Below are 23,381 nucleotides of genomic sequence, written 5' to 3'. Positions count from 1 at the left end.
TGAAACCACGCTCTGTCTGGTCTGTGGAAAAAAAACCCTCCGCGGAATTAAGAACAATTAATCAGTGGAGCAGCTTGTCTCCTAAAGTTGTGGGTGCTCCATCACTGGAGGTTTTCAAAAATAGATTGGACAATCACTTGACCCAGATGGTATGAGGTCTCCTGCCTTGAGCAGTGGGTCAGACTAGAAGAGCTCCGAGGTCCCTTCTAGTCCTACGATTCTATGTTTTTGTGACTGTTGCAGCATCCTCGTGGTCATGTGATCGAACTTTGAGTGCTTGACAACTGGAATGTATTTACGATGGTTGCAGCATCCTGGGGTCTTGTGATCCCCATTTGCAACCTTCCCAGCCAGCTTCCAATCAGCAAAGTCAGTGCGGGAAGCCGGATTCATTTGATGACTGCATGATTCATCTGCCAACTGTAGTGCTTTGCTTAACTTTGGCAAAAACGGTTGTAAAACTGGGTATGACTTAAAAACAGCCTTGTTTAGTAATGGAAATTCTGTTCTCAGTTGTGGTCGTAAGTCAAGGACTACCTATAAACCTGGAAAATTATTTCCATGGTTATTTGAGCTGTTATTCACGCAACCCTTTGGATGATAAATAATTTCACATCAGGATCCTATTTAGATTTTGTTTTCACAGGCAAATGTGCTGCCATGGAACAGTGACCTTCTGCAAAACAATCAGCTGCATTTCTCCCAGGGTTGCAAGTCTTTTAATTAAAGAAATCTTAGCTGACAGTGGCCATTTTATAATTAATCAGAAACAAAATAGCAAAGAGTTATTTGCCACAGCCCAGAAGAGACAATTGTGACTGCTGAGGAAGAGAAACTTTTCTTGAGTCAATTCAGTTTTGAAAAAAAGACTTACGATCGATCTACTTTCAGTGATTGCTCTTTCCCTAAAATATTAGCTTTCTTCCAGCATTAACCACTAATTTAACAACTCAGCTCCTTCAGCTGTGCTGTCAAAAAGTGACTGGTTTGTGACTTGGCATGTTGCCAGAGCCACTGTGGTTTGCAGACAATGGCTCGCGAGTTCAGCCTACAGTATGGCACAACCCAGACATTGATTCAAGAGGCAATAGCGAAGCTGCTTCTTTACAAACATGCAAGCTAGATCTAAGTGTAGAAAGGACCCTTGTTTTTCTCTGAAGAGAGCCCTGCTGATTTGGAAGACACCTTCTACAAGTACTCCCCGACTTGCAACAGTTCATTTAGTGACAGTTCAAACTTACAATGGCACTGAAAAAAATGACATGACCATTTTTCACACTTACATCTATTGCACATCCCCACAGTCATGTAATCAAAATTCAGACACTTGTCAATTGACTCATATTTATGATGGTTGCAGTGTGTGTGTGTGGGGGGGTGTCAAGTGAGTTTTGCCCCATTTTACGACCCTTTCTTGCCACCGTTGTTAAGTGAATCCCTGCAGTTGTTAGTAACATGGTTGTTAAGTGGGGCAAAACTCACTTAGCAAATGTCTCACTTAGCCACAGAAATTTTGCGCTCAGTTGTGGTCGTAATTCGAGGACTACCTCTATTAAATCCCCCATTCTTCTTAAGCATTTTCTTCCTTATCTTGATGCTTTCCAGAGGCGCTGGGCCTCGTGCTTGTCGTGCAGCGCCTCTGAAAAGCAAAGCTGGAAGAGAAGGTTGCGCAAAGCGTTTTTCTTCCAAACTGTCGCGCTCCTTTCTCCAGCCTCCTTTCCTCGTTCAACGTCCATTCTAGCTCCCAGCCACTCCGCTTGCCCAGCCAGCCGATTCCCGCTGCTGCGGCCGCGACTTACCCGTCTGATTGCTGGCCGTCGAGAGGTCCAGGGGCCACCACAGCAGCTGGAGCAGCCGGAGCGCACCGCGGAGCCCCCGACGCATCGTCGGTCGGCGCCTCGGCAGGATCCGCCCGCTCGATCGCCTCCACCGGCCGAACAGCGCCCGTCTGCAGCTGGCGGCGGCCGGAGCGCGCGCGCTTCGACCCCCGCCTCGCGCGATTGGCTGAAGGGGCCAAGCCTCCCGTCGGTCATTGGCCCCGCCCGAGCCAGTAACTTTTCCAAGACGGGTCTCTCTGCCCCGTCGAGGAAGAGCGGACGATCGCCCAGCCCGCCAGCTGTCCAAAAATCGAGGCAATGAGCCCCTATTGGGGGGGGGGGGGAACCACGACGAAACGATGTTAGAACGGGGGAAAGGGGTGGATCGGGAGTTATCGAAATCCTAGTTCCAAGTGGAAGCACAAAGAGATCGGGGTAAATAAGGTATTGTAGGATCCTTCTGCCTTCTCTTAACACACCTTATAAATCACGCCTAGAAATCATGGGCGCCCCATCCCTGGAGATCTTTAAGAAAAGACTAGACAATCAGTTGTTTGAAATGGTGTAGGTTCTCCTGCTTAAGGGGGCAGTGGGCTGGACTAGAAGACCACCAAGGTCCCTTCCAGCTCTATTCTATAAAATAATAATAATAATAAATGGCTTCTTGACCGTAAGTTGGGTGTCAAGCCCTGAAAAAGAAAAGGCAGCTGGTTTTGCTCACAATATAGCAAAGATGGTTTAAAGCAGAGGCGTTCAACCTTGGCAACTAATTTCATCAAAGGCATCAGATTTTTTTTATAGTTTGTATTCTTTGTTGTGTATTCAATGCAGTTGACTTGTTTTAACTACTCTTGGTTTTATGGTAGGTAATAGATTATAGTGCTTTTGTTTTACTTTTCTAAACATTTCATGTTTTTATAGGCATGTTTCATCTATTACATAAACCAATCTGAGTTTTTTTAACTAACATTCACTCCATTTATTTTGTTCTCCACTTGGAATTTAACCAACTTCTCCAGGTAAACCTCTGCATGTAGTAGTGTATTCAGTCATTACCACCAACATCTTTGGCTGATTATTATTATCAGCCCTTTAATTATTAGGCTGAATCAGCCAAAGGAAGGCAGTTTGTGTGAAACACTCTCTTTAGTGTTGATGAAGAACATAGAACTAAACTAAGGTTGGACAGTTTGGTGTAGGGGTTAAGGTGCTGGCCTAGAAACCAGAAGACACCGAGTTCTAGTCCCACCTTAGCATGAGAGCTGGATGGATGACTTTTAGTCCAACCCACCTCTCCTGGTGGTTGTTGTGGAGACAAACAAGAGGAGAGAACACTACAAAATCTGCTTTGAGCTCCTGTGCAAAAAGACAGGATGTAATTCTAATAAATAAAGTGTTTATTTCTTTGGAAATGTGTTCATTCTGCTGTACCTCTAATATTGATACAATTACAAAATCAGACATCAAGACCAAGTGAAAATGAATTAATAAATTTTTAAAAATGATAAGAGATTTGAGGCACAGCACTGAGCCAAGAACAAACATATCTGAGCTATTAGGGTTCAGAAACCAGGGTTTAAAGATTTAGCATTTTAAATGAAAGCAGTCATTCTAGTGTATTAAACTATGGTTTAGAGTTACATAAATTTGGCTTTAGGTGTACCCTTGATGAATTTACTATGCTATGAGGGATTGACAATATACCAAACAATCCTGAGCCTTTTTATTTTTTTCCAAGACCCCAGGTTGGTAATTAATTTGGGGGTTTATGGGGAAAATAATTTTATTGGGAGTTTGCATTCTGACATCTGTCCAATGTCAGCTCTGCTTTGATCCAATGTGACAGTGGAGAGGTCACCTTCATTGCAAAATTGAGATGAGAAACTACCAGATTGTGCCAAAACATTATTGATAGTTTATTGATTAGATATTATCTGGGGCCTTTTGATTTCTCCACTGCTAGGTTCCTGCATCATTCTAAACTTTGACTTACTTAATTGCCATTTGCTAAATAAACTCCAGTTGGGTTATTTAAACCTAAGGATGGTTTTGGGTGAAGTCAAAACCATATTATGCCCCCTGTGAACTGGATCAATACCTCTTAGGGGATTATAGCTATAAAAACATGGGTGTAAAAGCAAATTGCAGACCGTGAGGTATCTTGTTACTGGAGAGACTTAATAACAGCAAACCTTTTGCTTTGTGCCTTAAGCCTTTCCAATGTTTGTTAACTTCAGACCCTTTAAGATGTGTGGACTTCAACTGCCAGAATCTCCAAGCCCAACTAGGGAATTCTGAGTTAAAATCCACACATCTTAAGGAGGTTGAGAAAGAATCAGGAGGCCACTGGCACCATCAGCTGGGCATAACATTCATTTGCTGCAAGTCACACAAGGGGCTCCTGTCTCCTTCCAGATCTGGCAGGAATTTCCATCAAACACATGAAATGCAGAGTGATGGGATTAGGGCTGCTGTCTTTGGGATGTAAATATCCAGAGCAGTGGATGACAGTCAAGGTAAATTCTCTGTTACTCTAGCAGCTCTCTGGATTCTGGTACTTTAGAAGTGATAAGTGTGAAATTCCCAGAAAGTAAATATTTGCAGCAGGAAAACCGTTACAGGCAGTCCCCGACTTACAAACATAATTGAGCCCAAAATTTCTGTTACTGAGACATTTGCTAAGTGAGTTTTGTTCCATTTTACTACCTTTCTTACCACAGTAGTTAAGTGAATCACTGCACTTTTTAAATTAGTGACACAGTTGCTAAGTGAATCTGGCTTCCTCATTGATTTTGCTTGTCAGAAGGCCACAAAAGGAAATCACATGACCCTGGGACACAGCAACCATCATAAATATGAGTCTGTTACCAAATGTCTGAATTTTAATTACATGACCATGGGGATGCTGTAACAGTCATAAGTGTGAAAAATGATCATGTCACTTTTCCCAGTGCCGCTGTAACTTCAAATGGTCACTAAATGAACTGTTGTAAGTTGAGGACTACCTGTATTTGGATTAGGATGAAGAGGCCCTACTTTGAATTGGAAACTTAACGATCCGTGCATGCAATTAGTTAATGAGAGCATTCCTGAGAATGTTGCCTCACAGTTCCATTATCTATTTTGAATAAGTTAACTATATACAATAGAAAGAGACGACAGAGAATGAGGTGGCTGGATGGAGTCACTGAAGCAGGAGGCGTGAGCTTAAATGGACTCCAGAAGATGGTAGAGGACAGGAAGGCCTGGAGGAACGTTGTCCATGGGGTTGCGATGGGTAGGACACGACTTCGCAACTAACAACAACAACATACAATAGCTGCAAAACATGCAGATGCCATTAATAGAGCAGCAGCAACTCTGGCAGACGACAGAACGGCTGAGAGAGCGGCCTGCCCAAATGCAACCCTTTCCCCCGCCCCCAAAGACATCCCATAGCGCACAGCCGCGGGAGCGCAAAAACTGCTTTGGCACTCGCGGTCCCTTTAAGAGAGAGGAGGCGGCCGGAAGTCCTGGCAGCCGAGCCGCAGCAGCTCCTGCGCATGCTCCCTCCCTCCTCCCGCCCCCCCCAGCCCCGGACTCGGCCGCTCGGAGACGGTAACGGGGGGGAGGGAACGCAGGGCGACGTTCTTGCTGCCGCTGCGCTACGGGAGCCGGGACGCAGAGTGCGTGGCGACGAGGGAGGGGGTTGCGTTGGGAGAGCGCACGGCCGCTACCCCGCTGTACGTGCCGCCGCCGGGAGAGCGGACGTCGCAGCGCCGCTGCGGGGGGGGCATAGTGGAGGGTGGGGAAAGGAGGAGGAGGAGGAGGCTGCGCCTGGCCTGAAGCAAGGGAAGAGGGGCGGGGCCACGGAGGGCTGAGGGGCTCGCGGGGCAGGCGAGGGGGCGGGGCCCGCGGGGGGAGGCGGGCTTTCCCCACTGCCGCGCGGGCGCGGTCGAACTCGCCCTGAGCGACCAGTGTGGAGAGCCCTTCCCGGGCCGCCCGCGTGGGGTTGTTTCTCCTTAGCCTCGCGCTACCACCGCCTCCTCTCGTCATCCCCAGTGGCTGGGCGAGCTGGGGATGATGGCAGTTGGAGTTTTCGGGCGTGAGGTCGGGCCAGGCGCAAAAAAAAAAAAAGAAACGCGCGGACCGCTTTGCTCTGCCCCGCCGGGTCTACCCTGGAACCGCCGGGCGGGTGGGGGAAGGGAGAGTGGAGCGAGTTTCGCCGCCTTTGATGCTCGAGGTTCTGAGGGAAGAACCGCAGACGGCTTGCAATTCGCGGTTTCCCGAGCAGAGAGACTTCTCGGTCCGAAGCCCCGACTTCCTCTTGAGGCGGCCGGATTGAGGGGTTCCTCCCCTGGCCGAACTAAAAGCCCGTCCCCATTCAATGACAAAATCGTCCGGGGTTAATCAAGCTGTCTAAACTGAGTCAAAACTCAAAAGAGAAGCCCGCCACCGGTTTTATGTAGATCCATAACAGAAATTAAAACTGAACAAAACTAGGATTACTGTATGTTAACAGCCTGGTATCTCTGGGCTGCATTCCAATTTTAATACATTATTAGAGCAGGAGCCAGGTTCGGTGAAATCTGATTTATGGTACAGAATATCCATTACACCATGTTAGATAACAGACTCTGGTGGTTGGAGTGGATGTAGGATAAATAAATTTAAACGACCTGTTGGAATAGCCAAGATCAAAGTGTGGCGTACCAAGAATTGGTATTCTTTGTAAATGACAAATTATGACAAGGCTGCCTTGATTTCTGTACAATAAAAATAAATACATTGCAATAAAAAACAATTGCATTCCATGCCCCTCTCTTTTTTATGGCAATGCTAATGTAGCACAATGATGGCTTTGGGACTGCATTTCTAGAAAACAATGCTTTTCCAAATTAAAAAAAAAAAAATCACAGCTGAAATGCTCCTTAAATGTCCCTCTTCTATCACCCATGACTATCTATTCAGTGTTAAGGGGTTGGGGTTTTTTTTGGCTTTTTAAAATAAGGACAAAATTGATGACCTAGCACCATTATTGGAAGGATACCATTGTTGATTGGACAACTCTGTTTCATATGAAGAAAACTGCTAAACTTTATTTATTTACAAAAAATAAATAAAGATGCAAATAGTGTTCTTGCTTGCTCCAACTTTTGTTTTCCCATAACAATAAGCAGCTAAGACATTCTGAGCCTTCTTATTATAGCCTGCCAATATTTATGGCATTACGTCCATTAATCTAAAATAATGCGTGTGATTTGACTAAGCATAAACAGTACTGAATTAGGAAAGCTATGATACTGTTTCTGCTTTTGTAGAAGTAAATGCCATTAACATCCAGGAGAATTTATCTGAGGCAAATACATAGCATTGGCTCTATAAAATAGCTCTAGCTGATAACCATTGAACTGATGAGCAGTCTCTCGTTCAATTTATCCTGAATTCAGACATATCTTTAAAGAACTATTTTCCAACATGGGTCAGAGATTAATCTCCAATTGAGTCATTTCAATCTTGCCTTTAAGAGACACAATAAAATTCATTTTCACATACTGAATAATTTTTAAAATTCATTGTTATTATTTAATAGAATGACAACTAATAGGGGTTTAAAACAATTCTAGGAAGATTATTAGAAAAGTCATTAGAGTTATATCTAACCTTCAGATTCAATACTACCACAGTATTTCTCTGGGTATCCTCTGATGCAAAATGAGAGGAGGAAGTGGCATTACGTTTGTCTACTCGTAATTAGTTTTCTACAACCAGCAGGAGGGGCTGGTTGGTAGTGTGAAGTTGAATTTGTTGGACTGATCATCTGATCCAGCAGTAACAATGGCCTGTGATTTTGAATCTGAAAACAAGGAAACCACACACTTTCACTTATGAAATGGGGTTGTGTGTTAAAGTTCTTATTTCCAAAGAATCATGTGTATGACTAGTCTTACTGGAAATTCCATAAATCCTTGCTTCCCCAGCTAATCTCCTGATTTGGGAGCAACCAATAGTCAAAATTGCATTTGGGGGTCCTTTTGGAGTGGGTTTGGTTCTGGTATTGTTCTGCTGGCAAAGAAACAAAGAGAAAGCGAAAGCAACTCCCACAGTCCTGAATCACTTAAAAGCAGCAAATGCCTCCCACCAAGATCCAAGTCACCATTACATATTTTTCAAGCCCTCTATAGATACCACATCAATCATTGGAAAGAGGCTTTCCAGCTTTCTCTGCATGTTGAGTGATACTGTTCAGTGCTTCAGTCTAATTGCTTGTTTTTTTTAAAAAAAGCAAATCAGCTAGGTACTACTGTAGGTACAGTCTAAGCCAATTGTATATGGGATTGTAGCCTTCACTTTCTAATGAAAATATCCTCTTTTGTTTTCTGATGGCTCATGCTTCTGCTGTAGCAGGTATAGCCCAGAATAGAGAAAAAAAAGGGAATGCCTGTGCATCTTTAATTGCTGTCACAATAACCTCTTAAACCTTGCAAAAAAGCTAACAAGGCCAAGCCACTTTTGAGTTCCCAAGGCTATACTGGTATATAGGTTGGTCAATTATTCTGAGAGCAATTGTAGATTATGAGAAGTTAAGACAATTAAGAGAAGCCCCAGAGGTGTTGAGGATGTTTCTATCATGTATGTGGTCCCTTTTGTCCTACTATTATAGAATATGATAATTGTGTGCAATTAGAGATCACAGTTCTGCTCAACTCCCAAATCAAGGTTGCTTCGGTTGTTTATTGTCCACTACAGCATACTTGTCACCCAGTCGCTCAGACTTCATGTGAACAAATGGCAAATGCTGAAGTAAGCATTCCTGTAGGAGATGTGGTTGTTGTGCCAACTGAAGGAACAGAGGGGGGAAACCCAGAAGATACTAAAACCCAAGTTATATTACAACTACAGCCAGTGCAACAAGGGTGAGTGACATGCCAAGAGCAACACAAAATATTCCCAAGTAATTTTGCCCAAATTGAGGGTTTAGAGGACTATTGCAAGGAGAATTGAGAATGCAGGCATGAAAGAAGATTAAACCCTTATGATTTACCAATTGTGCAGAAGATGGAATTTTAACAAGAGTTTGAGGTACTGGGAAATTTTAGATATTCTAAAAATATGAAGGAACTCCATTGTTCATTTTATGGTTGGATAGAGGAGAAAATCGTAAAGTTAAGGACAATTTGATCAACCTGCAACTGGTGTAGCATTCCTAATAAAGAAGAGGTCAGCCCTCCCAAGCAAGTTGTATCAAAACAAGTTCTACTGTTTAATAACAATTTCCTTTCTTGTATGTAGACTTGAGTCCTTTCAGCTACAGCAACAGAACTTGATTATCATGACATTAACTTTCCTTTGAGATAAAAAGTACAGTAGCCCTTATGAAACTGGTGAAAAAAATACTGCTATGGATATTACTTTTTATACAAATGTTTATATAATCCAAAATAAAATATTATGGAGGGAAACTTACATAATATTAATAAGTCAAATATATCAAACTAACATTGATAGGTCTAACAGCAGGTTATTGCCGAATAAACCGATGGCAGAATAACCAAATGCTGAACTATTAAAATTAAGATTTTGGGTTGCTGTTGAAAAGTGCCAAATTCCCATTAATATGGAACAATTTATGGAAAATTCCATAAATATGATCTCTTCTGATGCTAGGGGCACACAGGTTGATGTGGAGGGAAGATGTTCTTTCATGTCACTTGTTTTCAAATAATTGTATCATTTGTGTACTTATTGCCACACTTACAGCAGGATTTATCAAGAGACCTCTGAAACTAATGCGGCTGTGATGGCTGTAGAAACGCATACCATACACAAACTTGAAGATGGCATCGGTGAGTTCTCAGTGATAATGATGCATCAGTTTCATGTTAGCTCAATTGTATTGCAGTGTAATAGGGGTGCTTTGGGTAAAGCCTGCAGGCTGTGTGTGCAGTGGTTAATGTGCTGAAGCAGGACCAGGAAGACATGATGAACTTGGATGCACTGAATAGCTTTAATATAGTCACTGCCTCTCAGTCCATTGTACATCCCTGGGTTAATATTGAGAGGACAACATTGAAGAAGAAATACTATGTCCATCTTTCCTCCAAAGCAAAACTTTGCTCAGCAAATGGGCTGATCCTGAAGCATAACAGTTTCTGCAATAGTTACTTGCATGGATGATGGCTTTTTCCCCACTTCATATAATTAAGGGAAACACTAACCTTTCTTCATATTTTCATAAGGTGGAATAAAGCCTGTAGCACTGAAAAAAGCCAGATCCTTGGAAAAAAGATTCTTGAACTAAGAGGCTATGGGAGCTTTCTTTCACCATCTCTTCCTGTGAAAGTGTTGTCTAAAGGTTCACATTTCTGAAACTCAACTACAGACACAAGGCAGTTCTTGTCAGACTGCTGTTCAAATTTCATTTCCTATCTTCATCACTTCAGAATAGCTGGAAATTTGCATATTATATTGGATAGTCAAGAGTGTGAGATTGTGGGGCTAGTATCCCAAAGAACTACGTTTTCCAAAACACGCAATTCAAACATGATTTTCTAGGTACTTTGCACTTACACTGTAGTTTAATTTTGGCTTGGTGTACAGTGTGAGTCTAGCCACTAAGATTTATGTACCATGATTTCTGGCTGGGTTGTGATTTGTATATCATGATTTATGGCTGAGTTCAACAAATCAGACCATGTATTAGTACAGTAAGATTGAACTCAGTCCGTAAGAAACCCTGCCTTGTTAATAGCAACAAGGACAACAATGAATCATATTCCTTTTATACTTGGAACTCTTCTGGCTATTATGAAACTATACTCTGATGCTTGTTTAAATACATATACAGTACGATATTTATGGTTCCATCGTAGGTTGTAAAGATGAAAAAATTTACATAATTTTATCAGTGTCTAAGAAAGAAGTTGAGTGGTGTGGTGGCCTAGTGGTGAAGATGCTTGCCTCTCACTCAGGTTGAGAGTTCAATCCTAGGTAGCAGCAGATGTTTCTTTCCTAAGGAGCAAAGAAAAAAATATCTGCTGCACATTCTACGTGGTATCAGGAAGGGTATCCGGCTAGGAAATGCTCAGCTCCATCCAGTTGCCTTGATTCTACCACGAATTAAGGGATCAAAGGGTCATAAAAAGGGCGTATTTTTAAAGAAAGAAATAATGGCTTACTATGTGATTTTCATGCAAGAAATCTCTAGTTCAGACTTAGGATCTCCAGGTTAAAAGATACAGGATGAGAACATTGTTTGAGTCCTTTCCAGTCTTTCGGTTAGATCAGAGGTGTCCAACTTTGGTAACTTTTAAGACCTGTGGACTTCAACCCAGAATTGGGTGGGCTGGGGACTTCTGGGAGTTGAAGTCCACAAGTCTTAAAGATGCCAAGGCTGAACACACCTGAGTTAGATGAATCAGCATGGAGATCTCTATATGTCTCTCAAACGTCTCCATTTCCATCTGCAGATGCCAGTGCCCTTGAAAGCAATGAGGAAATTGAGATTGCCTACCCCATTACCTGTGGAGATAGCAAGGCCATGTTGCTCTGGAAAAAGTTCGTGTGTCCAGGAATCAATGTCAAATGTGTTAAGGTAAATAGCATGGTGAAAGTGAATTTGCCAGCTCATTTTCTTTCTTTTTGTTCCGTGTTGCTGGGTTTATGACAGGAGTATTCTTTTCCTTTGGAAAAATGTCCCACTTTCCACTGGATGTGCACAGGAGTATTTGGTACACATAAAACTCTTAGCAATAAACTATTTAGGTGGCAGTATTGAAAGTAATGCCTTTATTTCATTCTCGCAAGGAGAAGACACTTCCCCCTGACTTGGACACTACTGTAGGAAGAACATTGAGTTATATCTGCCATAATATATGTTTGAGAATCCCATTCTACAATATATAATTGGATGGCCAAAATTTTCCCACTTATCCACTCAATGTTATCCTCAAATAGTTCTACAAATTGCCCAGTATCAGCCTGAAATCACAAAGCCCAGGTTGTATTAACAAAGCCCTAGTGTGTCTTGATCACATGTATCCATGAATAATGGGTGTTGCGTTGAAGACTGAATGGTTGGATTATATCCTTACCATGAGAAAATAAATGGTTCCTTCCTCTTTTGATAGTTCAATGACCAGCTTATCAGTCCCAAGCACTTTGTTCACCTGGCTGGCAAGTCCACCCTGAAGGACTGGAAGCGAGCCATCCGCCTAGGAGGAATCATGTTGAGGTAACCGTCTTGTCATGTACAGGTAGCCCTCAACCTATGACCACAATTAAGCCCAAAACCTCTGTTGCTAAGCAAGACAGTTAAGTGAGTTTTGCCTCATTTTACGACCTTTCTTGCTACAATTGTTAAGTGAATTAAGTTAGTAACACAGTTGCTAAGTGAATCTGGCGTCCCCATTGACTTTGTTGTCAGGTCACAAAAGATGATCATATGACCCCGGGACACTGCAACCATCACAAATATGAACCAGTTGGCAAGTGTCAGAATTTTGATCATGTGACCATGGGGATGCTGCAATGTTATAAGTGTGAAAACAGCCGTAAGTCACTTTTTCCAGTGCTGTTGCAACTTTGATCAGTCATTAAATGAATGGTTGTAAATCAAGGACTACCTGTACCAAACTCTGGTGCAGATGCCTGGGCAGGAGTCTTCCTCTCTCCTTAAAACTGTGGTGCCGGTCATTTCCTGCCAAACAAAAATGGTGCAGAGAGTTTGATCCTATGTACTTTAGAATATGGAACTTTCCTAGGAAAAGTCCCAGTGATTTCAAGGGCCATTTTATATAGAATGTTAGGTGGGGGTTTATGGAATAAGACTTTGATCTACAGGTTTTACAATCATAACTCAGCCTGGAAATAGGTTGTGTCATACTGTTTGTTCAGTGGGTCATCACGTGAACAACTTGATTTTACCACATTTTTCGCGGTGGTCATTAAATGAATCACCATGATCACTAAATGAACACCATAGGCATGAAGTGACCGGTTGTACACAATGGGCGTTTTTTGCCGGAAACCAGAAGTAAATGCCAGCTTCTGTCAAAAAATGTTACAAGTCGCAGTCATGCGATTGCGGGACATTGCAAATAGCAGTAAATGTGGCCAGTTGCTGAGCACCCAAAATACAATTGCATGATCAAGGGGCATCTTTTAGAATTTCAAATCTGGGTTGTAAAGTATCTTTCTTGGGGTCTGTCAGAACTTTGGATGGTTAATAAGCGACTGGTTATAGGGGGATGGTGTTATTCATGGTTTCCTTAACTGCAGTTTCAAGTGCCTAAGGCTGGTAATACAAATTGGAGATCATCATTAATGATGCAAGTGGCTCTATTTGGGAGAGAAATTTGGAGAATTTTTGTGGGTGTATAATATGCACAAAATGATGGAGGTGTTTTGCCCAATTATAAAGTATTCTTGTAAGGCTCTCATTATCCATGATTTTATTATCCACAGTCTTTGGGCTCGAACAGCATCCAATGAATAGTGAGGGCCACTATGAAGGATTCACTAAATAGTAGTTGTTATTCCTTTCCATATTGCTGAATAAATTTGGATGGAAAGAGAAATTTCTTACCATACAGAACCATACAGAACCATACCCTTCTGTTGAATTATATGACTGCAGTTATGCATAAGCTAAAGGGGACTGAGCATTATTTGATGCACAACAGTCAAAGGCTTCATCTTTTTACATTTTTCTCTTAGACAGTTCTTTGAACAGATTTTCACCCCGAGATAACTGTTTTGTTTTCCGTTCATTGTGCAGAAAGATGATGGACTCTGGACAAATTGACTTCTATCAGCATGACAAAGTGTGCACCAACACATGCCGAAGCACCAAGTTTGACCTCCTCTTCAGCAGTGCCAGGGCCCCAGTACCAGGGCAACCAAGCCTGGTACAGACTCCCACTTCTGCTGATGGTAGGAAAAAAGTAAAGTAAATTCCTGATTAGTATATTCCTTGGTCATTAAGACTCACCCTTATCTTGTCATTCATCCACCCCTCCCTCTCTCTCTCTCCCTCCCTCCCTCCCTCCCTCCCTCCTCTCACATATTAGAATTCTGCCTTGATTAGATTAAGTGTAAGTTGAAATAGAGTGGGGCTTGGACAGGTTTTCAAATTCTGTTACAATACCCTAACTGCATTTAGGTACTTTCCAACATTTCTAGGAACTTCTGTTTCTTGCCTTTGTCTATCTTAAAGGGCTGACAACATGCCTGAATTGTGTGAAATATTTATCGTGGTTTAATCTTGTGCACACTGGGCTATATCCAAAGGGCTTTGAGACAGAAGAGCATCATGCCCAATGTTGGAGGACATATTATCTTACTTCCTACTCCACGTTTTTCTTTTTGTGATAGAGGTTTTTTTTTTAGTTCAGCTACTTCAGTTAATTAGAGCATAACAAGTTTAATGTATAAGGCGAAGCATTTCACACATTTTACACAATTCAGATGTGGCTTTGAACATTAAAAATTTGTATAAAGGTGGGACTTTCAACCTCGGCCACTTTAAGAAGTGTGGACTTGAAACTCTCAGAATTCCCCAGCCAGTACACCCAAACATTTCTTCATTCGTTGCAGCATCTACAGAGCTTACATAACATTTCAAAAGCAATGGCTTTATTGTGTCAGTCCTCAGGATACATTGATCAGCCCAAAGCATAACCTGCCCAATGTGGCATCTTCAGAGAGCAACTCTCAAACTGTCCAGCCAGCACTAAGACCATATTGGTTGAGAATCTGAGGAACTGCCATCTCCAGATAGAGTCAAATGGACAAGGCTGGGGTGGAATTACTGAATTCACACAGTGTTAAGACCTAATGTGCTTTGTTTGCTTTGAGCTGTATTTTGTAGGTCCCAGCCATTGTAATTTGGAAATTATGGTGTATGGCTTAACATAGGGTGTGAACCCTATCATCATGTCATATCAAGTCATAGATTTACAGATGAATAGTTGGCTTAACAGAACTTATCCTGATGTATCATCTAGGTGTGTGGGTGGGTAAGGAGTTAGTGTGGCAGCAGAGTATCAGACTGGTCTTCTCTTGTGCAGGAAGCATCACACAAATTGCAGTATCTGAGGAAAGTGTAGAAGAAGGGATTGAATGGAATTCTGCTATGACAGCAGCGGTCACTATGGCAACCGATGAGGGAATCAAGAAAGATCCAGAGGAGATTTCAGGTTGGTCCTTCCTGTTTCTCTGTACAGCTTGCATACTTTTTTTGTTTCCTCTATACACTTCGGAAAGGAAAGGAAGTAGAGCAAGAGAAGCAAACTTTTGTCAGTGATAGTTGGGATTACTCGGCATTGCATCCTCAATCTTTTTGTAGGGGAAAGCTGCTCCTAAACTTGACTCGTGAGCAGTGGCATGCACCTTCCTTGAACGATCCTTTGATTGTACCAAAAGACCAAAGGCTTCTAGTGTTTTATTTAACATGCCCTGAAAACTATTTTCAGCTGTTGCAATTGTTTGTGAACATACATGGGCTACAAGCATAATTTGTAAGTGGCCAATGAACAGTCTACATCAGAGTTCTCAACAATGACTACATGAAGATTATTGACTTCAACTCTCAGAACTCTGGCTGGGGAATTCTGAGGGTTGAAGTACACACATCTTCAATTAGCCAAGGTTGAAAAACACTGGTTTACGTATGTGCTGAGTTGGCATTTTTTAATTCAGTGATTCTTCCAGGTAAGAGTGTGTAGTTTGGATTGACAAGTTCCTTAAGGTGCTTGATAGTGTATAGTAGTTTGCTGATCCCAGTAGTAGACATTTTGCTGTATAATTGTAATTGCCAGTTCTTTCTTTAAAAATGTTTATCTTTCCTTGGCAGAGGACATGCTGATGTTCTGGAAAGGCATCGCGGATGTGGGCTTAATGGAAGAAGTGGTGTGTAATATTCAGAAGGAGATAGAGGAGGTGCTAAGAGGGGTGCAGCAAAGGCTTGCCCAGTCCCCTTTCCAGATTACCGGTGGGTAAGAGGTCAGCAGTCTCCATGTTGATATGAAATGATGACCACTAGGGCAGACTTCCTGCCTTACAGGTATTCCTCGACTTACAACAGTTCATTTAGTGACTGTTCAAAGTTACATCATTGAAAAAAGTGACTTATGACTGTTTTTCACACTTACAATCATTGCAGCATCCCCATGGTCACGTGATCAGAATTTGTATGCTTGCAACTGGATCATATTTATGACGTTTGCCATGTTCAGGGGTCACGTGATCCCCTTTTGCAACCTTCTGACAAACAATGTCAATGGGGAAGCCACATTTACATAACAACCGAGTTACTAACTTAACAATTGCAGTGAATCACTTAACAGCTGTGGCGAGAATGATTGTAAAATGGGGCAAAATTCACTTAAAAGCTTTCTGTTAACAGCAACAGAAATTTTAGGCTCAATTGTGGTCGTATATCGAGGAGTACTTGTATTTATGCTTTGTGAATTATATGACTCGATAGTGCTTGTTTTGCCATTTTATCAACTACTTTCCAATGATAATTTTCTTATGAGTAGCTATTTTGAAATGCAATGCAATGCTAAAAAATCAAAAATAGGAAAATGCCAAAACCCACTAAAATCCATCAAAGTTGTAAATCATCTTTTTCCAGAATGCATTCATTGTTTAAATGTTTATCATAGCTCCCATAGTTTCCAGTCACCTTGAGGAAAGGTCTGTTGCTTCAGGGGTGAATAAGCTAGAAGTATTGGAAAAAGAAACTTGTATAAAGCATACCAATAAAGAAAAATATTTGTAGCTCAGGGTTGACATGAGGGTTTCTTGGTGCTCTCTGAGCTTGCTTGTTTTCTTGCAGACATTTCATTACCTAAACTAGGTAATATCTTCAGTGCTAGGGTAGTTTGGGTAATGAAACGTCTGCAAAAAAACAAGCAAGCTCAGAGAGCACCAAGGACCCCTCATAAAGCATACTAGAATGGCTAGGTAACAATGTTGTTAATAATAATAATAACAACAACAACACAAAAATGCCAAACCTGGTCTGAACATCTGACTGTGTGATGATTAATAATAATAACAACAATAATAATGCAAAAGCTTTACTGGGAACAGATTCCATCCTGCGACGATATCTGTAACATGATCAAACATCGAGATCTGTCTGTCCCAAGTCCTTGGTAAAGACTTGATAGGTAGACAAAAATGCTAAATTCAGTTTGAATATCTGGCTGACTGTGCAATGATCAATAACAATAACAATAACAATAGAAATAATAACAGAAGGAGGTGGAAGAGGGTCTGCCTGATGCTGGAAATATATCAATAGTGATGCCAGGAGGGTCTATCCCTAGGTTACAGGGGAAAAAAACATACTTCAGGACATTGTATATGTGTTATTTTCTGCAAAATTTCTCATTGCAATTTACATAATAATACATTTGGCACTTGTTGACTATACAATTTCTGATGTAGTCTCACCTGCACTGTTATTTGCAGACTAAATTGGGTAGAAGGGCACGAACAGCTCCTGCTTTGGAATTCTTGAGCAAGTAGGTTGCTAAAAATTCAGGGAGATAGTATTATAAGTATTTTCTTTATCTTTTTCAATTTTTAAATACTCTCTTCTTAGTGTCAGTGTTTATGGCTGTTGTAGGTGCATCTTGCATAATCAAGACAGGAAGTGCTACCAAAGTGTTAAGTAATCCTGCATGGGAAAAAAAAGGAATAGCTAGGTCTTTCTGCTTGGGAGTTGGATCCCATTTAGAATATTAGTCAATATCTGTGAATGTCTTCCTGTAGATGCTGCTGTTTTAAATAATGTTGCTCATACTTTTGGTCTGATGGACACAGTGAAAAGAGTGCTGGATAACAGGAAGAGTCAAACAGATCAGGGAGAGGAGCAATTTCTTAACACTCTTGCAGGTAATTTCAAAATTTGAACTTTCTTAGCTCATCAATTAATTGTGCAAGAAATATTCCTTGATTGCCTGGTTGCTATAGTACACTCATATTCTCTCAAATTTGCCTTTTTGATGTGGAGGCTAAACTATACATTGTACATTCTCCTCCTCCTCCTCCTCCTCTTCCTCCTCCTCCCCCATTTTCCTTATGTTAAATACAACAAATTCTTTACAATTACCAAAAGTATATTAATCACATTGAACATACATTTATGTCTATGGAGATTCTCAATCATCCAGGTGATGGTTGTCCTAAAGCTGCTTTTCCAAAAGGCAAATGAACTTTCTTGTTTTTTTTTTTTTCTTGAAAATGTTTTGCTTCAAGAAGAACTCATCAGTTCTGAAGAAGCTTCCTGGATAAGAAGCAAAATGTTTTCAAGGAAAAAGCCAAGAAAGTCTACTTGCCTTTTGGAAAAGCAGCTTTGGGACAATACACATTTATCTTTTCCCAAGAGGCACTAGCTATATTCTGGCCAGTATTTTTGCTGTAATATTTTTGGTAGTTTTAGTATACGTTGGAGGTTTGAAAACCTGTATATGATGTTGTTTTAATTTTAAAGCTACTGTTGTCTGCAGCTCTGAGGTGGAGTTAAGCAATACTTGGAGAAGTAGTTTCTCCTCTCCATCCCAGTTTTTTTGTTCACGAAATAATTGGTGTTATCCTCATGAGACAGACATTCCTGTCCATTGTTCTGTTCTTTTGGCACAGAAATGACCAAATATTATACCTAGAAATTATTTTCCTATCTCCATTTGTCTTTTGTGCTGCTTGTCTGACAATTTCCAAAGCATTTCCTTGATTAGACTATGCCATTAATACTTCTTACAGCACTAGATCGCCAACTAGAAGAGCAGAAGAAGCTTGCCAGGAACCCATCCATTCAGAATGTGGTCCTGATGCCAGTCAACTCTCCAAAGCCTCCCAAAAGGCCCCGGTTGAAACGTCCAGCTTCAGCCACAGTTCTAAGCCCGTCGGCTCCCATTCAGCAACCTCAATTCACCGTCATCTCACCTATCACCATTGCACCCATGGGACAACAGTTTTCTGTTAGCAACATTCCAATGGCCACGATCAGCCAGGGCTCCAGCCCAGTGACTGTCCACACATTGCCCTCAGGTTCCCAGCTTTTCCGCTATGCCACGGTGGTCTCTTCCTCCAAAACCAGCTCATCCGATACAGTGACACTTCACCCCTCCTCAAGCTTAGCCCTGCTGAGCTCGGCAGCGATGCAGGACAGTGGGACTCTTGCTAACGTGGCCACTGTGATGAATCCTGTGGAACTGGTGGCCATGGAGTCTGGCCTGACTTCTAGTATTCAGGCTATTGAAGGCACTTCAGAGGATGGACAGACAATCATAGAAATAGACCCAGCACCTGATCCAGAAGCTGATCCTGAAGAATCATCGGGGAAAGCTGTGATTTTGGGGACAGAGTTGAGGACTGAGGAGAAGGTGGTGGCTGAGGTTGATGAACATCAGCATCAGGTCCATAATGTAGAGATTGTAGTCTTGGAGGACTAGTCAGCAAGCCATCCTGCCATGCTAAATGATTGTTCACCTCTTACCTTTTTGTTTGATCCCCCTTTTCAGGTAAGTTCACACAAATGCTGATGATCATTTTTAAGCAGTCATTTTCTTCAGGGGGAAAGAGCAGGCAGGCTGTGCTTTCCAGTATGGATGATGGTTTGTGGGAATAGGGAGAGTCAGAATTTTACCTGCCTAGTGAAAGGGGAAACAAGCCATTGCTGTTATCACTCGGTGAGGAGGGATGGCAGTCTGTAAACCCAGATTTGAAGTGACCTTTCTTGGATTGTTTGTCTCAGAAACAAAGTGGAAATAATTACTGGATTAGAATGACCTTAAAGCAAGAGCTTCTGTCTGGATCTTTAGCTATTCTTCACCCTAGGAAGGGAGATCCCATGTCAGTTTCTGACTTTCCAAGCATTTTGCATTTTGGAAGTGGGGGAAAAACAAAGCACCTGATTTGATTGATCAGGTCACCAACCGTCTTTGGAATGTATTATTGTTGTTTTGTGTGTTTTTTTTTTTTTTTAAAAAAAAAAACATTTTCCTTAAGCTGTTTGCCCATTTGTGGCTTCAAAAATTGGAATTCTTGGCTCTTCCTTTTTGTATTTTCTCCAGCAGTTTTTCTTTTCCCTTGGTTGTTACAAGATTTCTAGGAATTGCTTATGCTTTATGCACATGAAGGCAGATACAGGGAGAAACTAGGAACAGATATGGCAGACATAGCGCCCAATGACCACCTGCTCTCTCAAATACAGAATTGACAATCTGGATGTTCAAGTATGAGTTGTCTGTATACATAGTGGGAGAATTGGGCTCAACCAACAGGGCATGCCTGCAATTTACTCAGCACTCTGGGAAACCATACCATGCTGGCTTAGGTGTGCATGCGTCTCTGTGTGTGTATGTTTGATGTTCATAATTTTTTGAAAAAAATGATTACAGGAGTCTGGATGGCACATCACTTCAGCAATGTGGCTGTCTGGTCTCCCTTTCTGTTGGGCTGGATATGAGTGAGTTGTTTGAGTATCTTCCGTATGGGAAGAGTAAGGAGTGAAAAAAGGATTCCCTTCCTCGCCTTCCTCCTGGCCATAACACAGTGCTTATGGTCTCCCTCTCCATATATTAAGAAGTTAAAATTCAGAGTTGGAAGACTTGAAGAGTAAACCAGTTCAACTGTTTTAAAACAGCAGTTGTTTTTTTTTTAAGAAAAAATCCCTACAGGAGTTGGGTATGCCATTTATTTTGTTTGGGTTTTCTTTGCATTAAAAGATAAGCAAAACAAAAGCCTAAGAGGACTCTTCATTATGTTGACATGGTCTCCATTCACTTCTGTTTCCTCACAGAAGGACTTTAGTAGCCTGATAGAGCTGGAAGGGCCAAAGGTTACCAAAAGGGCTGCTCAGAATTCAAGGAAGGGGTAAATATGATGAGAACACATGGGACTGAGCATTAAAGGGAAGGGCCTGAAACCACAAAAAATTCCCTGCTGCTCAGAATGAACAGTCTTGCAAAAAGAAGTCTGCCTGGCCACACCCATCAGCAATTATAGCGGCTATGCCACCATTCTCTCCACAGAAAAGAAATCAGCAGGGCTGGACCCCTGCTCTAAAGAAGGACTGTATCCTGGCAGTGTGATCACAGGTAGTCCTTGACTTATGATCATTTGTTTAGTGACTGTTGGAAGTTACAACAGCACTGAAAAAAGTGATTTATGACCAGTTTTCATACTTACGACCACTGTAGCATCCCCAGGGTCATGTGATCACCATTTGTAACCTGCCCAGCTGGCTTCTGGCAAGCAAAGTCAGTGGGGGAACAACCTCATTATTCACTTAACAACTGCAGTGGAACACTTAACCACTGTGGCAAAAAGGTCATAAAATGGAACGCAACTTACTTAACAACTGTCTTGCTTAGCAATAGAAATTTTGAACTCAATTGTGGTTGTACATTGGGGACTACCTGCACACGTATTCTTTGGGTCATTAAAATCAGTCAACAGTCAGTGGAAGATAATTAGACTAACTATTTTTTAAAGAACGTTAATGCCATAGTAAAGAGAACCAGCAAAGTCAGCCTATTTTTGATCATGTCAAAGTGAAATCATTTTCTTCAGTTTCTTTGGAAAACTGAGGTCACATATACACAAGAAAACCAAAAGGGAACTCCCACCAGATGTTGAAATGGAGTCTCTTGACAAGAGGATGGTCACTGGCTGGTCCACAGGAGTGTTTGTTCCTGGCTGGGGAATTCTGGGAGTTGAGGTCCACATGTCTTAAAGTTCCAACATTGAAAAATACTGTTCTATACCACCTCTGTTCGCTTTCTTGTGAGAAGTGGATGGTGCCCCTTTCGCACCTGAAGCTAAAGAAAGTAGTACAGCCTACTGCAGCTTCAGTCTTCTCCATCAAAAGCAAAAAAGAAAAAAATAGATGATAGGTTGAGTGGGAGAAGGATCTTCAATGCATAGTGCTGAGGCTCAATTTGGTCTCTTTTTACTTTAGTACAAGGCATGAACTCTAACAAACGTGGGTTATTTAACAAAGCATGATTAAAATATGGTTAAGCACAGCATATGGATCTCATCAGTCTCCTTATGAAGATGAAAAATGGCAGAAATTTACGTACCATCCTTGAAAACCTAGGACTTTTCATTTGTCCAAAGCTGGTTCATAATTCTTCTTTAGTTAACACAGTTAATAAAAGTGTCTAATCTCAGCTGTAAACCCAACAGCCCATTTCAGTTCAAAGAAAAGGTCACTAAACCAGTGGTTCTCAACCTGTGGGTCGGGATCCCATTTGGGGTCGAACGACCATTTCACGGGGGTCGCCAAACAACGCAGTCTGCCATTTTTTTCCCCTTTTCCTTAGCTGTGCTACTCCCTTTTATTCTATTGGCTTTTGAAAGCCAATAGAATAGACTCTCTGGAATAGAGTCTAATTCTATTGGCTTTCAAAAGCCAATAGGAATTGTCCAGGCTGTCTCTGCCCTGCTGAGCCCACCAAAAGTCCCATTCTGCAAACGGTGCTGCAAGTTATCTGCAGTGAAGGTGAGCTGTCTGGAAGCTTCCACTCCTCCCTGCTGAGCAACTACTAAAAATGTAAGTAAAAGAGGGCCAGGGGTGGGAGGTGGGAGGCCGGCGGGCGCAGGGAGGGTTGCTGGTACACGTGGGGCCCAGCGGGTGCCTTACCTCCCTTGGGTTGGGCCAGCTGGTGGCCCAGCCGGTGGTCGGCCTGCGCCGTCTCTGCCGCTTGCCAGCTATGCCTCGGCCGGCGCAGGGGGCGGCACCACGCATGTGTGGCGCTCCCGGGCAGGTAAAGTCCTCGACTTAACGACTGGTTGGAGCTCGCGGCATTAAAAAGGTTGAGAACCACTGCACTAAACATGCCCTTTTTCTCAACAAAGTTTTGTTTACTAAAAATGATTCATTTGTAATGACTCAAAACAATTCACAATATTTAAGTGTAACTTTTCAATACAGTGTTCATAGCACAGTACAACATATGAACTAACATGGTTTAATAAGTACTATGTGTTTATTTGACTCAATAAGTCCAGGTTTTCATGCACTAGCTTTATACTCAAGGGATCGTGCATCTAAAGTACATGATAAGAGGCAGTGTGATTTGTGATGAAGGTATGTAGGATCAGACACGCCAAGATTCAAGTCTGCCATCAATCACAAGCACATTGGATGACTTTAAGGGCTACCACTCTCAATCCAGTCTATCCCACAAGTGTCTTGTGGAGAAAATAGAAGGAAATAACAGAATAATTAAATTGGAAGGGACTTTGGAGGCCTTTTAGTCCAACCCCCCATTCAAGCAGGAGACCATAGAACATGTACCAATCCAACAATATTTTACAAATCACGGTGACTGGCATCCCAAAACATGACAAACCAAACCAAAACAAGCTCATTATGGCTTAGCATATTATGCATAACTAATCATCAGCCGACTTTGGCAGATATAGAGAGCCAGGCAAGCCAGTTTCTTCCTGGTTTAATCAGTTTCTTCCTGGTTTATCCATGGATCTGGGGTCACCCGAGAAATCCAAGACTGTATAGTAAGCTAGACGGTGAAGTCCACAAAAGAGGAAGGAGAAAAC

The 23,381-nt window shown here is 41.9% G+C and overlaps 2 protein-coding genes across 5 annotated transcripts in view; one reads left to right on the top strand and one right to left on the bottom strand.

Annotated features, from left to right (window-relative positions):
* LOC120304130 (discoidin, CUB and LCCL domain-containing protein 1-like) overlaps positions 1-2,005 on the bottom strand; it is a 41,061-nt gene extending 39,056 nt beyond the window's left edge. The window contains exon 1 of the mRNA XM_039334303.1: positions 1,800-2,005. Coding sequence (XP_039190237.1) covers positions 1,800-1,884 — 85 coding nt within the window. The 5' untranslated portion in view covers positions 1,885-2,005. The remainder of the gene's footprint in view (positions 1-1,799) is intronic.
* Positions 2,006-5,368: 3,363 nt separating this feature from the next.
* Positions 5,369-20,557, top strand: GMEB1 (glucocorticoid modulatory element binding protein 1). Of its 4 annotated transcripts, none has more exons than XM_039334301.1 (10): positions 5,369-5,482; positions 8,547-8,713; positions 9,558-9,643; positions 11,267-11,391; positions 11,927-12,030; positions 13,576-13,730; positions 14,867-14,995; positions 15,652-15,789; positions 17,583-17,705; positions 18,573-20,557. In XM_039334301.1, the coding sequence occupies exons 2-10, from the start codon at positions 8,586-8,588 to the stop codon at positions 19,262-19,264; spliced, it is 1,680 nt and encodes a 559-aa protein (XP_039190235.1). In that variant the 5' UTR covers positions 5,369-5,482; positions 8,547-8,585; the 3' UTR covers positions 19,265-20,557. The 4 variants fall into 4 exon arrangements, with proteins under 4 accessions (XP_039190235.1, XP_039190234.1, XP_039190233.1 ...); XM_039334300.1 differs by having other exon boundaries at positions 5,377-5,414; XM_039334299.1 differs by having other exon boundaries at positions 5,429-5,539.
* The last annotated feature ends 2,824 nt before the right edge of the window (positions 20,558-23,381 follow it).

This window comes from Crotalus tigris, unplaced genomic scaffold (genome assembly GCF_016545835.1).
Source record: "Crotalus tigris isolate CLP2741 ecotype Arizona unplaced genomic scaffold, ASM1654583v1 scf7180000017628.32516253702:7417878, whole genome shotgun sequence".
NCBI lineage: Eukaryota > Metazoa > Chordata > Lepidosauria > Squamata > Viperidae > Crotalus > Crotalus tigris.
Note: the sequence above shows the minus strand (reverse complement) of the source record. Positions and strands in the feature narration are given on the sequence as shown.

Bases quoted from the DNA above. Each gene is read 5' to 3' on its own strand.
- GMEB1 (XM_039334301.1), top strand. From the start codon at position 8,586: ATGGCAAATGCTGAAGTAAGCATTCCTGTAGGAGATGTGGTTGTTGTG. The intron at 8,714-9,557 runs GTGAGTGACATG...CCACACTTACAG, and splicing joins CTACAGCCAGTGCAACAAGG to CAGGATTTATCAAGAGACCT. The intron at 17,706-18,572 runs GTAATTTCAAAA...TACTTCTTACAG, and splicing joins ATTTCTTAACACTCTTGCAG to CACTAGATCGCCAACTAGAA.